The following is a 14,190-nucleotide window of genomic DNA, read 5'->3' as shown; positions in this document are numbered from 1 at the left end:
GGCAAACATGATCAGGAGTGTTTGCCGGGCTACAGGATCCTTCACTGGATGACATCTGAAATGACGTACACGGTGAAGTGTAATTAGCACAACGGCTAAGTAAGGTAATCCATTTGTCACTTCCATCAGATAAAAGTTTTGACAAATAATTCATAAAGGTAAATACACATTACCAAATATGATGTCCATGCCTTTCATTACTGCAATCAACAATTAATGCCATATAATCACAAGCATATAATGAGTATATAAGTCACAACACATTTCCTTATCAAACTTCCTAGTTTATCAAACTAGGTTGCCTTTGATTTCTTTTCATACAGGATAGGTTTTCAGAACTATCCCTGTCTATCACACATGTCAATGCCACAATTATGACTTCTAGTTGTCTTCAATTATGAAAACGTTACTTAGTTTCTGACTAGAAGCAAGAGACCTTATTGAGGATACAAATTTCTTTGACTAGACCGAAATCGGATCTGGACATGGGGATTACGGTCCTGCCCCAAGTCTCGTTCGTGATCCCTTGGACGAAGGTTCATCATTATGGTCCCTAGTTTGGCCCCACCTAGGTCCATAAAGCTGATACCAACCCGAAATGACATGAGTATCTATACTTAAGTGTGCACACCCCCACGGCCTACGCCTGACTGAGTGATATAGAAAACTCCCCTGCGCCTGACTGAGTGACGCAGAGCCTCCCTACGCCTGACGAAGTGACGTAGAGACTTGGCGAATAGACTTCGCTTTACGTATGAATAAAACCTGCGCCTGACTGAGTGACGCAGAAACTCCCTACGCCTGACGAAGTGACGTAGAGGCTTGGCGTATACTGCCGTACATATATTGAAGAAGACCATCGGTACTATAGCCCGAGGTAATATAAATGACAAGGTCCTCTTTAACTTCTTGAAACTAAGGTTTTAAAAACATTTCCCCTCCTTTCTCATCTTCTTTTGGACATTTTCCACAAAATCAAGTCCCTATTTTGAAAACAATTACCATTCTCAACTTGGTTCACAAGTCTCGTCTCTCAAAACATCTTTCTCAAAACATTTTCCATCATCACACTACACATTTGTATATATGCATACCACATAAGCCTAACACTTTCCACATATTTATGCATATTCACTTAAGGTACACATACCAAATATATACATATTACAACACTCCATTTAAATATACATACATACTCATATATGTACATATATTATAATACACACATTACACGTATATATATATACATACCACATATATATATACTTAATACTCATACCATATATAATATGTATATATTACATATATACACATATGTAGGTTATGCTACACATCCAATATATATAAATATGTAATACTATTTTCATATATATAAATATATCACACACATACATATACAGTATATATATATACCACACGCACACATCATATATATATTACACACACTCACAATTATCATTAACACATCCATAATCATACTAAGCATAATTCAGAAAATTCAGCTTGGCGCGGTCCGAAAGATTGAGCCGGTAAAAATAGTTCCCGAACTCTTTTTCACTTGAAATTTTTATGGTAGAATCCCAACTTATAGTACTTGATGTCCATAAAAAGTTTTGGTCATTTTGGTCCGCGAATAAACACAGAAAATTCCATCTTTGCCCTTGGCAGTGTGCTGTCCGGAATTTTTCTCTCTCTGGACCAGTTTTTGGAAAAAATTCGAAAACCATACTTCCACTACTCCGATCATTATGAAATTTTATATGCGGGTTCTACACTTATAGAACTACATGTCTAAAAAAAATAGGATTAAAATACCTTACCAATATTTCCCAATAAATCTCGGAAGTTACTGCCAGAATCTACCCTGATTTCCTTTCACTGTTCTCACAAGTATAAGCTCATATGAACATAAATATAACATATACATGCATATCCAAGCTATGAACATGTATAAAAATATTTCCAAAGCTCAAAAAAACCATATTTCCAACAAAGAATCAATTATCCAAATTCAAGTGACTAATTCCAACTTAAGGGAATTCCTTACCTTGTAAAGGATTTCTAACACCTTAGGAAGCAATTTTGGATCCTTTCCCCAATTTTCACCTTAAAACCTAGGTTCAAAATCAACACCATAACATCATGTATCAAGAAATTAAACATAGATTCATAACCTAGGAAGGATTACAAAGCTTTCTACCGAATAATATCGAAAACTTACCGAATAAATTGGAAGTTTAGAAGGATTTGGCTATGGAACTTTGGAAGAAAAAATGGTGGAAGATGATCACACCTCTCTCTCTCTCTTTTTGGCATTTGGGGAAGAAAAGGGAAAAAAAATTCCTTTTATATTTAATCCCAACTTATGGGATAAGCTTTAGGAAAAAAAAAAAATAATAAAATAATAAAATATCTCCACAACATATCAGTTGTGGTCCAAACAGATAAAGTTTCGGTGGAAAATAATCCAGAAAGAATAATTTTCGAAACCACAAATTTATTCCAGTCAAAAGCTCCAAAATGGGCTAGGTTCGGTACACTGCGGAAATTTCGCGGTGTACGATCAGAAATAAATTTCGACCCTTATAGCTCATCCAATTTCAACTTAACTAAGCAGGAAGTTCATACTTAGTCATAACATGCCTAATCATCAATTTTTAAGGAAATCCGAGCTGAAAATTCGTCCTCGAAAATTTTACGGTTCGTGACCGGCACGAACGATCGCAGCTTAATGACAACTATACCTCCGTATAAAAATTCCCTTGACATATCGGGAGATCATCTTATGAATGTCATAGCCTAAAGATATATTTTCCGACCCTTAGACTTATCGGAAAGACGAGGGGTTACAGAACATGGGTGGTTCAATTGTTTGATGTAAGGACAAAAACTACCCCTATAATACTATTTGTTTGATGCAACCCAAATCCCTAATTTTATATGACAAAAAATAATTAAGATTGCTCTTACCATAAGGTTGTCTTTCCCACTATTTAAGAATCCCTCCCTCCCTCCACTTAGTGCAACCTCATTTTTATCAACCTTTTTAAACAAAACATAAGAGAGAGAAAGAGAAAGAGAAAGAGAAAGAGAAAGAGAAAGAGAGAGAATGGAGTACTATGAGAATGGTTTCTTAGAAGAATTGTTAGCTTTGAGAAGCAATAATTCATGGGAAGCAGGTGATATTATTCCTATGGGAATGGGAATGAACAGGAACATTGATGATGATTTCTATTGTTACAATAATAATTATTATTATTCCAATAATAATAATAATGTTGTGAATAATGGGAATAATGGGGGGTTTGATTGTGTTGAGGAGGAGAAGCAGATAACGGTGCCAATTATTCCCGGCGGCGCGTGTTGCAGCGCCGCCGCCGCCACCGCGACGGCGGCGACCAGCACGGTCTCCTTCGACGACTGCTACGCCAACTATCTGCCATTTGAGCAGAGCTTCAACTCTTATTCTCCCTGCTTCTTCAACGAACTCTACACCGAGTTATCCCCGCAACTCACTGAGTCGTCCAACACCAAACTCGGCACCCCGCCGCCGTTCCCCGGGTACCAAGAGGAGCTGTTGTCGTCGTCGCCGGCGGGGATTTTTGACGAGGAGGCTAATAATTGCTTTCGTAATCCTCATTCGTGTAAAATGGAGCCGGCGGTTTATGGCGGTGGTTGTGAGGTTGTGGAGGCTGGTGTGAGCTTCAACATTGGGTCATCTGGGCCTGAGAAGAAGCCCAAATCCAAGAAACTCCATGGCCAACCTTCAAAGAATCTGATGGCTGAGAGGAGGAGAAGGAAGAGGCTTAATGATAGGCTCTCCATGCTTAGATCAATTGTGCCCAAGATTAGCAAGGTAATTAAATAATTAATCTCTTTTATTTCTATAGAAATGGAAGTTCCTGGTCCTAACAGGATTATAAAAGGGTAAATCATAGTAACTGAACGATCTATGAGAAGATCAATATCTGGTACTATAAGGGATTACGGGCCCCACATCCTGACTCAGGAGGATTGTGAAGTGGTAAAATAAAGTGACTCAGCAATCAATTAAGTGGGAGGATCAATACCTGGTGTCCACAATGAGCACTCCCTGCCCATTAGGTGAAGGACCAGTGTTTCGTGCCACAAGGAGTCACTCTACAGGTCAGTAGGGTGAAACTTTAAACGTCTGCACATTAGGTGGGAGGACCAGTGTCTGGCGTCACAAGGAGCCATCTCACAGGCTACAGAAGGGTGAAACTCTCACATTGATGTCAAAACTTTTGCATCGTTACTTACAATCTGCTATCCAAGAACCAATTGAGTTGTGTGTGTGGGCGGGCTCATTTTCTTGATTATTATGCTTCCAACCACAAAAATTACAGTGCTAATTTGCAAATTATTTTTCATGGCAGATGGACAGAACATCCATTCTCGGGGACACAATAGACTACATGAAGGAGCTGCTGGAGAGAATAAACCATCTGCAAGAAGAAATGGAGGTGGGGCCAGATCAACTCAGACTAATGAGCATCTTCAAGGATGTAAAACCAGATGAAATGTCTGTCAGGAATTCACCCAAGGTATGCTTTCATTTCATAAATTCCTGCTTCTTCAAGGGTCAGTGTGTAATTTATGGGTCTTTTTTTTTTTTTTTTTTTTCTGATCAGTTTTCATATTTATTTATTGCAGTTTGATGTGGAAAGGAGAGAAGTGAGTGATACAAGGGTGGAGATTTGCTGCTCAGCCAAGCCTGGGCTTCTGCTATCAACAGTGACCACTCTAGAGGCCTTAGGCCTAGAGATTCAACAGTGTGTTATTAGTTGTTTCAATGACTTTGCATTCAGAGCTTCCTGCACTCAGGTACAATAATTAGTCTTTTGCATATATTAGATCTATATATATAAGTTCAATATAAGAAAATTCGGACCAGTAACTTTTTAAATCGAGTATAATCATGTTGGGTATATGTTGTTATATTGATATTATAGGGATAAATGTTCTGACAATATCTAATATAACTCAAATAGTATGCATAGTTAGTCTGAATATGGTACGGACTTAAAGGTGCCTCATACAGTTAGGGTCTGTTTAGGACACCTCCGACTAAAAAAGGGGACGGGTACTTATGCCTAAAGGGAAACTCTATAAGGTTCGGGTGGGTTCGAGTCTTATATATAGAAATCCTGTAATATTTTAATCTCTAACCGTGACTGTGACGAATTTAGTTTGCATTTAATTTTTACATGCATGAGTTGTAGTTAGCTAGTGTTGATGGATGAATGATTGTGACTCTATTAATGTATTTAGAATTGACAGTTTTAACCCTCCTCATTGTATCAAAATAAATCATAATAAAAAGGAAGTGTTTACACAAAATTCTTAAAAGTTTTCTTCCTTTTTTTATGCTGAGATTTTTGACTTTTTTTTTTTTTCTAAAATTTTTGTGATGATAGGAATTGGAGCAAAGAGGAGTTTTGAATACAGAAGAGATAAAGCAGGCATTATTCAGGAATGCCGGATACGGAGGGAGGTGTCTTTAAGTAGTGGATAAAATTACGAAGAGAAGAAATTAGAGCAGGTCTAAAAATCATGTGGATTTTTATGGTTTTGAAAATGGGTAGTAGTTTCAAATGAGATGAGCTGAGATTGTACTAAAACTTTTTATGATAATTTTTATCCAAACTAAGTGGATTCCATTATTCCAATCATTTTATCTTCTCCATAACCATACATGTTTCAATAAATATATATATATATATATATATATATATATATATATATATATATATATATATATATATATATATATACATACTCGTTTAAATGCGGACAGTGTTTCCTGTGGGACCGGTGCGGACTCACCATTAGGTATGCAAAAATTACATCATACAGTGTTCGAAAATGCACCACAATGAAATGCACTGCACACCAAAAAAATGCACCACCTACTGGTGCATTTCTGAACACTTTGTGGTGCATTTATGTGTAAGGCGTGCCTAATGGTGAGTGACTGCATAGTCGCACTTGAAGCACTGTCCGCACAGGAACCTGACCCTATATGTATGTGTGTGTGATCGGGAAAACCTACAATCACTATCCAAAAGTGTGTACTGAGCTCGCTCCAATATAATTTAGTTGTTGTAGTCCATTCTATATATATGTGTGTGTATATGTCAACTATCAATTCAACATTTTAGTTTAGTCGAAACACATTTTCCAATCTAATTGATGACATTTCTACAATTTGGTTTATCATTACTTCAAATTTTTGTTAGTCAAACTAAATCATCCCTTTTAAAAAATTTTTCATAAATTAAGTTTCCAGTAAAACTAAATTCAGTAAAAAATATAATATGATCAAATTCAATGTAAAAATTTCACTATAATCAAAAACTAAAACTGAAATTAACTCTTCCGGTCAAATATACTTGAGACAAGAACACAAATTACTATAATTATTGGTGAGTGCTTTTGGGCTCTAAGGAAGCTTCATACCTTCTACATTAACTGAAAGAAAAATAATAATAATGGAAAACAAAATAAAACAACAGATATAATGTTTGGCACTTTGTACATTCTCCATTTTTGAATTCAATATTCTTTGATTTTTCCCTGTCGGATGGAGAGGATAGTAGGGTGTTAATAATTACTCCGTATTTGATAGAGATAAATATAAAAAATTTCGCATAAAGTTCGTTCAAGCGACTTTTGAAAGTAGATCTCACTCAAATTAATATCACAAAATAGCAAATTAAAATGTAAACTTATACTAATTTTTCTAACAAAGTTCATGTCTTTGTTCTTATCATATGTATGTCCATGCATGTGTATATAAATACTAAACATATATGATATCTTCATCATTGTGAGACTCATTTAAATTCGACATGTATCGTGTCTAATTTTGTCATTGGATTAATAATCCGCTTACCAATTTCCTTGATAATTTATAAAACACAAAAGTTGTACATATAAATTTGCTAACTTAAAGTGAAAATATAATACAAATTTCAAGAATTATTTTAAGATTCCAAAAGAATTGATAGCACAAAGAATTAATATCACCTCTACTAAAGCTCAAACCCACTCATTCTATATAAGAGTGTAATTAAGTGTCACTAGACCACAAGATCTTGACAAATATTGATAAAAATTAAACTCATAATATTCAATTACAAGATGGGAAGAGACAACATTTTGACATTATTGAGGATGGAGCCCAAGTTTCGAAATATATGGAAGGTGCAAAAAATGTAGGGTATGTGTCGTCATATAGTGTGGTTGCACAACTCAATCTTTGTACTAATTGCGATACATATATACACACAGAGATTTGAAGTGAATATTTTGACATGACACCTATAAACACATCTCACCACTTTTAATCATTACCAAAATCAATATTTTTCTTTTAATGATTGATTGTACATTCTCACAGGCTGCTGGGAAATTTCCATTGCTACTTTTCCAGAAGAACAAACAGTGTTAGTTATTTTGTTTATTTTATTTTATTTTTTTGTGTCAATTATTTCTTAACAACAAAAATGTCATTTTCTACAGCCACGTTTTTGTAATACTTTTGATCAATTAAGTCAATTTTTGTATATGATCTATCTTGTAACATAAACTATTAGCTTGCAACTATTAAAGAACATTTCAGCTTGAGTTACACTTGTAAAATTTGACTTCAGTTCAGTGAACTTTACAATTAAATTAGTCGTAGTCCACTTTTAACAACACATATTGAGTGTATAGTGTGTGTATATAAAATGAAATTCAATAACATGTCACACATATTGAATGTATAATGTCAAATTAAGAAACTGTAATTAAATCAAAATGATATTTTAGTTGTGTCGTAATAAAACTACAGTGTATATAAAATGAAGTTGAATACGCAATAAAAATTATTAGTTGGACGAAACAGTCGAACGGGTGTTGTGCTATTTCTTTTCATTAAAGAAACGGTATCGTTTTGGATCATGGTCAACACAACTGTATGGACCATTGTCTACATTAAAATTTACTTGTGATTACCAAACTAACAAACTAACTAACTTGTTGCTCCAATTTTGAGTGAGAAGGGGAATATTACAATCCTTATACCATGGACCAGGGTTCGTAGTACACTGTGGACCTTAGATGCATATGCATGTGTCTTATGTTGTGAGTTTTTGTGTCTTATGTTATGAAATTTTGCACTTTAAGAAAATAAATTTTGTACCTGAAACATATTAGTAATTGTATTGTGTCTTTTGCTATGAATTTCTGTGTTTTGTGTTGTGGAATTCTGTACCTATGAACACAAACTATGTACCTAAATCAGATTTGAAAAAAATAAGTAAATATATAACATGTGTATGTGTCTTGTGTTGTGATTTTTTATATCTTGTGTTATGAAATTATGTACTTTACGAATATAAATTTTGTACCTCGTCCTTTAAAGGTGCACTGACCTTAATCTATGATATAATATTGCGGGAATATTACATTAATTAATTAATGAGGTAGAAGTTAGGTAAAAAATAACATAGAAATTCTACTGGACGGCTGACATAACTAAAGTTAAAGGTTGAGGTCTTGAGGATGAAAAGACATCATTCGAGCAGAAACATGGGATAGGAGAAATATGCATCAGACAAAAATTATCACATTCAATATCTCAAACATAAGGCCGACAGAGCTTCCCTTTCAAGCAGGGAATTCATTAACCATGAATGCTCCACCGTTGACTATTTATCTTCACACCGGTCCCACTTTCTTTATTTTTTTTTTCCATGCGATATTAATGTTACATTTCAAAAAATGAGATAGATTGATCCAATCGAGTTTCAGTCGACATCTTTAAAATTTGATTGGTCTTTTAATTTGTTTTGTTTTATGTCTTAACCTGCTTTTACATGTTGTTTTGTCTTGCTCAATTCACAGCGTGTATTACTGTGTTTTTTTTAAAAATCTTTTTATCATGTATTAGTTACTTTCTATCTACACCCTCTCCCTTTGCTTTCTTTCTCCAACTTTTCTTCTTACTGCCACTCTCTTTCTCTTACCTATCTGTTTTCTGTCTTTATTTGTCCCACTCTATGTTCTTTATATTAGATGGAAAGAAGTGATGAATGAAGAGAGTTGAAGTGATTGGGTAGTGTGTTAGTTCTCGAAAAATTCATTTGAGAGGGCATTCAAGACAGTGAAAATAGAGCAGTCTTAGTTCTCAAAAGCACTATTTAGGAGGGCGTTTACAATGGTAGGGATAGAGTAGTGTTAGTTCTCGAAAACTTTATTTGAGAGGGCATTCAACACGGTGAAAATATAATAGAGCAATCTTAGTTCTCGAAAGCACCATTTATTTAGGAGAGCGTTTACAATGGTAGGGATAGAGTAGTGTTAGTTCTCGAAAACTTCATTTAGGGGGTCATTCAAGACGATAAAAATAGAGCAGTCTCAGTTCTCGAAAGCACTATTTAGGAGGGCGTTTACAATGGTAGGGATAGAGTAGTGTTAGTTCTCGAAATTAAACTTCATATGGGAGGGCATTCAATACGGTGAAAATAGAACAGTCTCAGTTCTCGAAAGCACCATTTAGGAGGGCGTTTACAATGGTGGGGATAGAGTAGTGTTAGTTCTCAAAAATTTCATTTGGGAGGAGATTTAGAGTAGTACTTAGTTCTCGAAAGCTCTATTAGGGCGAAATGGATATAGTAGTGTTAGTTTTCAAGCATTTAGGGCGATGAGAGGATTTCATTGCTCTAAACATCCTTTAAAAGACCGTTTCAATGTCTAGATGTCTAGCGTTTGCAACAATAAAACATTCCGACCCTATTAGAGCCTCCCCAATTGTGTTTTTTTGGAGTTTTTGAAGAGGAAAAAACCAAAGAAGGGTTTTTAACAAATGCGAAGATGGGTTTTGGGGGGAATTTTGTTCCTGCAAATTAAGTTTTTTTGTGGGACCCACCTTTTGAACAAAGTGACACGCAATCTGTGCGTGCAGGGCAACTTTGCGCCCAACATGCTTGGCGTGTTTATAGACTTTTTTTTTTCTCCTCTCTTTCTTATTTGACACCTCAAACTTGACAAAAAAAACCTCAAACTATTGAAGATGCCCTTATCATCATAACTCATTAAACTCACCACTCTCCTAAACAAAACTTATTAGTACAAAACAATGGATAGTGGTTTCCTGCTAAGTTATGGATGTTTGGCACACTGCATCACATAGTTTAACATGACAATACCAAAGGAAATATAATCCATTGGAATATACATATTAACAAAAAATTTGGTCTCAATTAATCAGTGAACACTGCATTAGGTACAAGTACAGACTCCAACAAAATCATGGGTTATAAGGTTCAAAGCTCACTTTATACTGTCTTGATTACATTAGAAAGCAAAATACATACAAATAAGGAAATCTTCTTTCAGATGTATTGAGAAAAGGCAGAAGTCAACAGCAACAACAAACCAACAATGATAGATCACCCCAAAGTAATCATGTCCTGTTAAGTATATCCACTCAGAATTTACAAGAGAGAAAAACAGACATTTTTTGGCCCTCACTTCTGTGTTTGCTCCACTTTGGCTCTAATCTTCTGTTCCAACACCGATATTTCAGTCTCGAGGTTGAACATCCTGTTTAGAGCGTGCATGTTCTCGAGGGTCTCGCTCAAAGTGCGGGTGTCGCTCCCATCACACCTCAGGTGCTGCATTGGACCATGAAGGAGCTTGTTTACTATGCCTCTGCTGAGATCATCTACTGCTTTCCTCGTCTTTTTTGTAATGTCGTCCCCCATTTTCGACAAGCATTTCTCGAGCTCTGCAGCTCTGATTCTCTCTGCGTAAGTCCTCAGTTTCTTGATGGTGGGGACAGTTTCCAGTGAATCCCTCCAAGCTTCAAATTGTTTTGATTCCTCAGAAATTATTGCCTGAGCTTCCATTGCTTTTCGAAGCCGGTCTTCCTTGTTGGCAGCCACGACCTCCTTAAGGTCATCCACGTTGTACACTCGTGAAGTCTCTAGCTCATCAACACAGGCACCCACGTTCCTAGGAACGGAGATATCTACGAAAAGCCTTAAGCCCCCGACGCTAGGGCTTACAGGCGGGAGGCTCAGCACGTTTTCTTTCAGAAACAAGGGGGTTTCTGATGCAGTGCTGGTGAAAACTACATCTGCATTTGCAGCACAGTCCAGCATTTCGTCGAGGGGTTTGTAGATTATCTCGACATCCTTCATCTCCTCCTGGATTGCAGCAACTCTATCCTCGCTTCTATTAACAACCACCATCTTCGTACAACCCTTGGCTACCAAGTGCTTGATCACAAGCTTCCCCATCTTCCCCGCTCCAATAACCAACATCCTGGCAGTGGCGTGAGACGATTCAGGAAGCTTCATTAGAGCCAACTCCACAGCAGCTGAACTAACAGAAACCGCCCCTGCTGCAATATTTGTTTCGGTTCTAACTCTCTTCCCCACAGTGATTGCATGTTTGAAAAGCCCACTGATGTTCCTTCCAAAACCAGCCACTCCCTGACCAACCTTGACTACTTGCTTGACCTGTGCCAAGATTTGACCTTCCCCCAAAACCAATGAGTCCAGCCCCGCTGATACCTCGAAGATGTGCTGAGTGGCATCTTTGTTATACAGCAAAAACCGGTGCTTGTAAATCTCTGAAGTCGGGACTCCACTTTTCTGTCAAAGAAACGAAAATTTGGATTCAGTTTGACATTTACTTGTGATGTGATGCCTAAGGACTGGCTCTAGGGCTCTCCTAATCGAGATCAGAGAACCTTCTACACTCAATATCTCACAAAAACGCTAGGAGTAGGGGAATCACATTAGCTTGTCTCTTTATTTCATTCTCTTTTATCATAAGAATTTAGAGTAGCATCTTGAAAGGCTAGAGAGAAAAATTACCTTTGACATCCATTCAGTCACTTCTTTAACGCCCCGATGCTGAGAAAGAGCTACAACATATATCTCCATCCTGTTACACGTACTAAGAACAGCAGCTTCTTCGATATGGTTCAAATTGCAGAGCTCCTCAATGGCTCTACCCCACTCTGCTTCAGGAATAGCTAGTTTTTCTCGCATTTCAACTGGTGCAGTGTGGATACTGAGCCCAATAACAACAATACTGCTCCTTTCTTTTGTATATCCTGTATCACACACAATTTCAAAGCTATTCATTTCCATGGTGATTAAAGATGATGGGGCAACCAGGAAGGAAAATAGGGCAAAACCTCTAATCTAAGAAAACTAATGGCTTTCCACAAGAAAGATCCCTCCTTTTATAAATCAAGCACAGAAAGAGCCCAGTCTGAAGAATTATTCACTCTTATATGTTCCTACCAGTGCTGGAATATTCAAGCATGCAGAATTATAAGTCCACTATTCATACTTCATCTCTTAACAGAATTGAGCAGAAAATGTGTATAAACAAATATCTGCCCCCTCCCCGGCACAAAATTCTAGCCCCTCCCCCTATCTCAACCAAAAGAAGTCTTCCAATAGCAGAGAAAAACGCCAACAGGCAACAAAGCATCTTTACAAGAAATTTTGTGATTTGCCAGCACAGGTAGCTCAGTTGGTTCTTGGGTGGCAGATTGGGCAAGGACACGGGGCCAAGCCTGATAGCCACAGTGTGAGAGTTTCACCCGCTCTTTGTGGGCACTAAGCATCGGTCCTCCCACCTAATAGGTCATTGAGTCACCATGTTATACTTATCCACAATCCTATCAGGCCGGGGTGTAGAATTGTAGATGCCCTATGATATACTCATCCGCAATCTTGCCAGGCCGGGGTGTAGAATTGTAGATGGCCTACGATATACTCATCCACAATCCTGTCAGGCCGGGGTGTAGAATTGTAGATGCCCCTATGATATACTCATCCACAATCCTATCAGACCGGAGTGTAGATGCCCTCGGGTGAGGGATTCAGCCTTTTGTGGGCAATATATTTTGTGATTTTAGTTTGGGTGTCTTGTGTCTAGTACATTTACACCTAAAAGTTCAGGTGTATTATAAAGCCACCCTTCTAGTATTCTTCATATATGCAGAAAGTCTAACTAACCAATTTCTCTGTATGATCACTTTGAAAAAATGGAATAGGATTTCAAATAGAACTCAAACTCAAATAGAAGCTACTAAGAATATGCAAAAGAATCGAAACATACTGTCACCGGCGGAGGTCTTGAGCTGCTCGAGGGCCGAAAGGCTGGAAGCCGTCGCCGCATTGGCGGCGGCGGCTGAAGCCGCTGCAGCATTCTGAGGCTGAACCGAGACCTCGCACCTGAACGAACCCCTCTGGACCAAGCCGCGTCTAGCTCGAGCCGACGCCTTGCACAGCGCCCCAAAGGACGCCGGAGAAGCCGCCGGATTCGACGCGGCGGCGGCAGCGCCGTTGCTGACCAGCAAAGACTCGAGTTTGGCCCCTGAAAATGCGCCGGAGACCGCCATTCCCCCGCGGCAACAATTCAGTGCTTCCACAACCCTTAATCGGAGAAAAGTGGGGTTTTGGGAGGCGCGTGGCGGCGTTGTGACGTTGAGGAAATGATTGGTTGGAGGGGAAATGCGTGGGCGAGTATTGACCAGTGCTGAGTCAGCCAAGCAGGCTTTTGAGAGTAGATTTCTTTCAATTTTGATTGGCGAATGGTTTCCACGTTTTATCCACACACTTTATATACTTAACTGAATACCTGTCTCAACTCCCAAACCCATTGTATGGTTTTCTTTTTCCTTTTTAAAAAAATCTTTTGAATTGGTTAGACTTAGAGTGCAAAAAATATAATAAAAATTCTTCTTAATTTCCACTAGTGATGTGACATTATTTATCAAATATTTTTTTTATAATTTTATTTATTTATAACGTAATTGATTTTGCCATGAGTTAATCAAATAAAGCGTGTTGCATAAATAATGCACATAGCAAATCAAATGTAAAAGATGACACCACCTAAAAAATAATTTCCAGAGAGAAATTTAGAAATTGTTTTTATATCATGATTATGACAATTTACTTCGATTCTACTGATAATTTTTGCAACATGGAGTTATAGGGCAACCCAAATGTCCTGTAGCATAAACAATATGTTCAGGAGATCAAACCTAGTAGATTAAGTATTTGTAAGCACCCGACTGGGCATAGGTGCTTAGGAAGATTGACGACCAAGTCAACTTGTACTAAGCAAGCCGAGTTACGGCAACTTGCA

General features: G+C 37.5%; 2 protein-coding genes across 2 annotated transcripts; one reads left to right on the top strand and one right to left on the bottom strand.

Moving 5' to 3' along the window:
* Nucleotides 1–3,037: 3,037 nt before the first annotated feature.
* LOC116026841 (transcription factor bHLH93-like) lies at nucleotides 3,038–5,693 on the top strand. Its single transcript, XM_031268255.1, has 4 exons — nucleotides 3,038–3,856; nucleotides 4,398–4,565; nucleotides 4,675–4,845; nucleotides 5,439–5,693. The coding sequence occupies exons 1-4, from the start codon at nucleotides 3,110–3,112 to the stop codon at nucleotides 5,523–5,525; spliced, it is 1,173 nt and encodes a 390-aa protein (XP_031124115.1). The 5' UTR covers nucleotides 3,038–3,109; the 3' UTR covers nucleotides 5,526–5,693.
* Nucleotides 5,694–10,249: 4,556 nt separating this feature from the next.
* LOC116027448 (glutamyl-tRNA reductase 1, chloroplastic-like) lies at nucleotides 10,250–13,605 on the bottom strand. Its single transcript, XM_031269085.1, has 3 exons — nucleotides 13,156–13,605; nucleotides 11,895–12,136; nucleotides 10,250–11,669 (listed from the first exon to the last, which is right to left on the bottom strand). The coding sequence occupies exons 1-3, from the start codon at nucleotides 13,436–13,438 to the stop codon at nucleotides 10,539–10,541; spliced, it is 1,656 nt and encodes a 551-aa protein (XP_031124945.1). The 5' UTR covers nucleotides 13,439–13,605; the 3' UTR covers nucleotides 10,250–10,538.
* Between the last annotated feature and the right edge of the window lie 585 nt (nucleotides 13,606–14,190).

Source organism: Ipomoea triloba, chromosome 8 (assembly GCF_003576645.1).
Source record: "Ipomoea triloba cultivar NCNSP0323 chromosome 8, ASM357664v1".
Classification (NCBI taxonomy): domain Eukaryota; kingdom Viridiplantae; phylum Streptophyta; class Magnoliopsida; order Solanales; family Convolvulaceae; genus Ipomoea; species Ipomoea triloba.
Note: the sequence above shows the minus strand (reverse complement) of the source record. Positions and strands in the feature narration are given on the sequence as shown.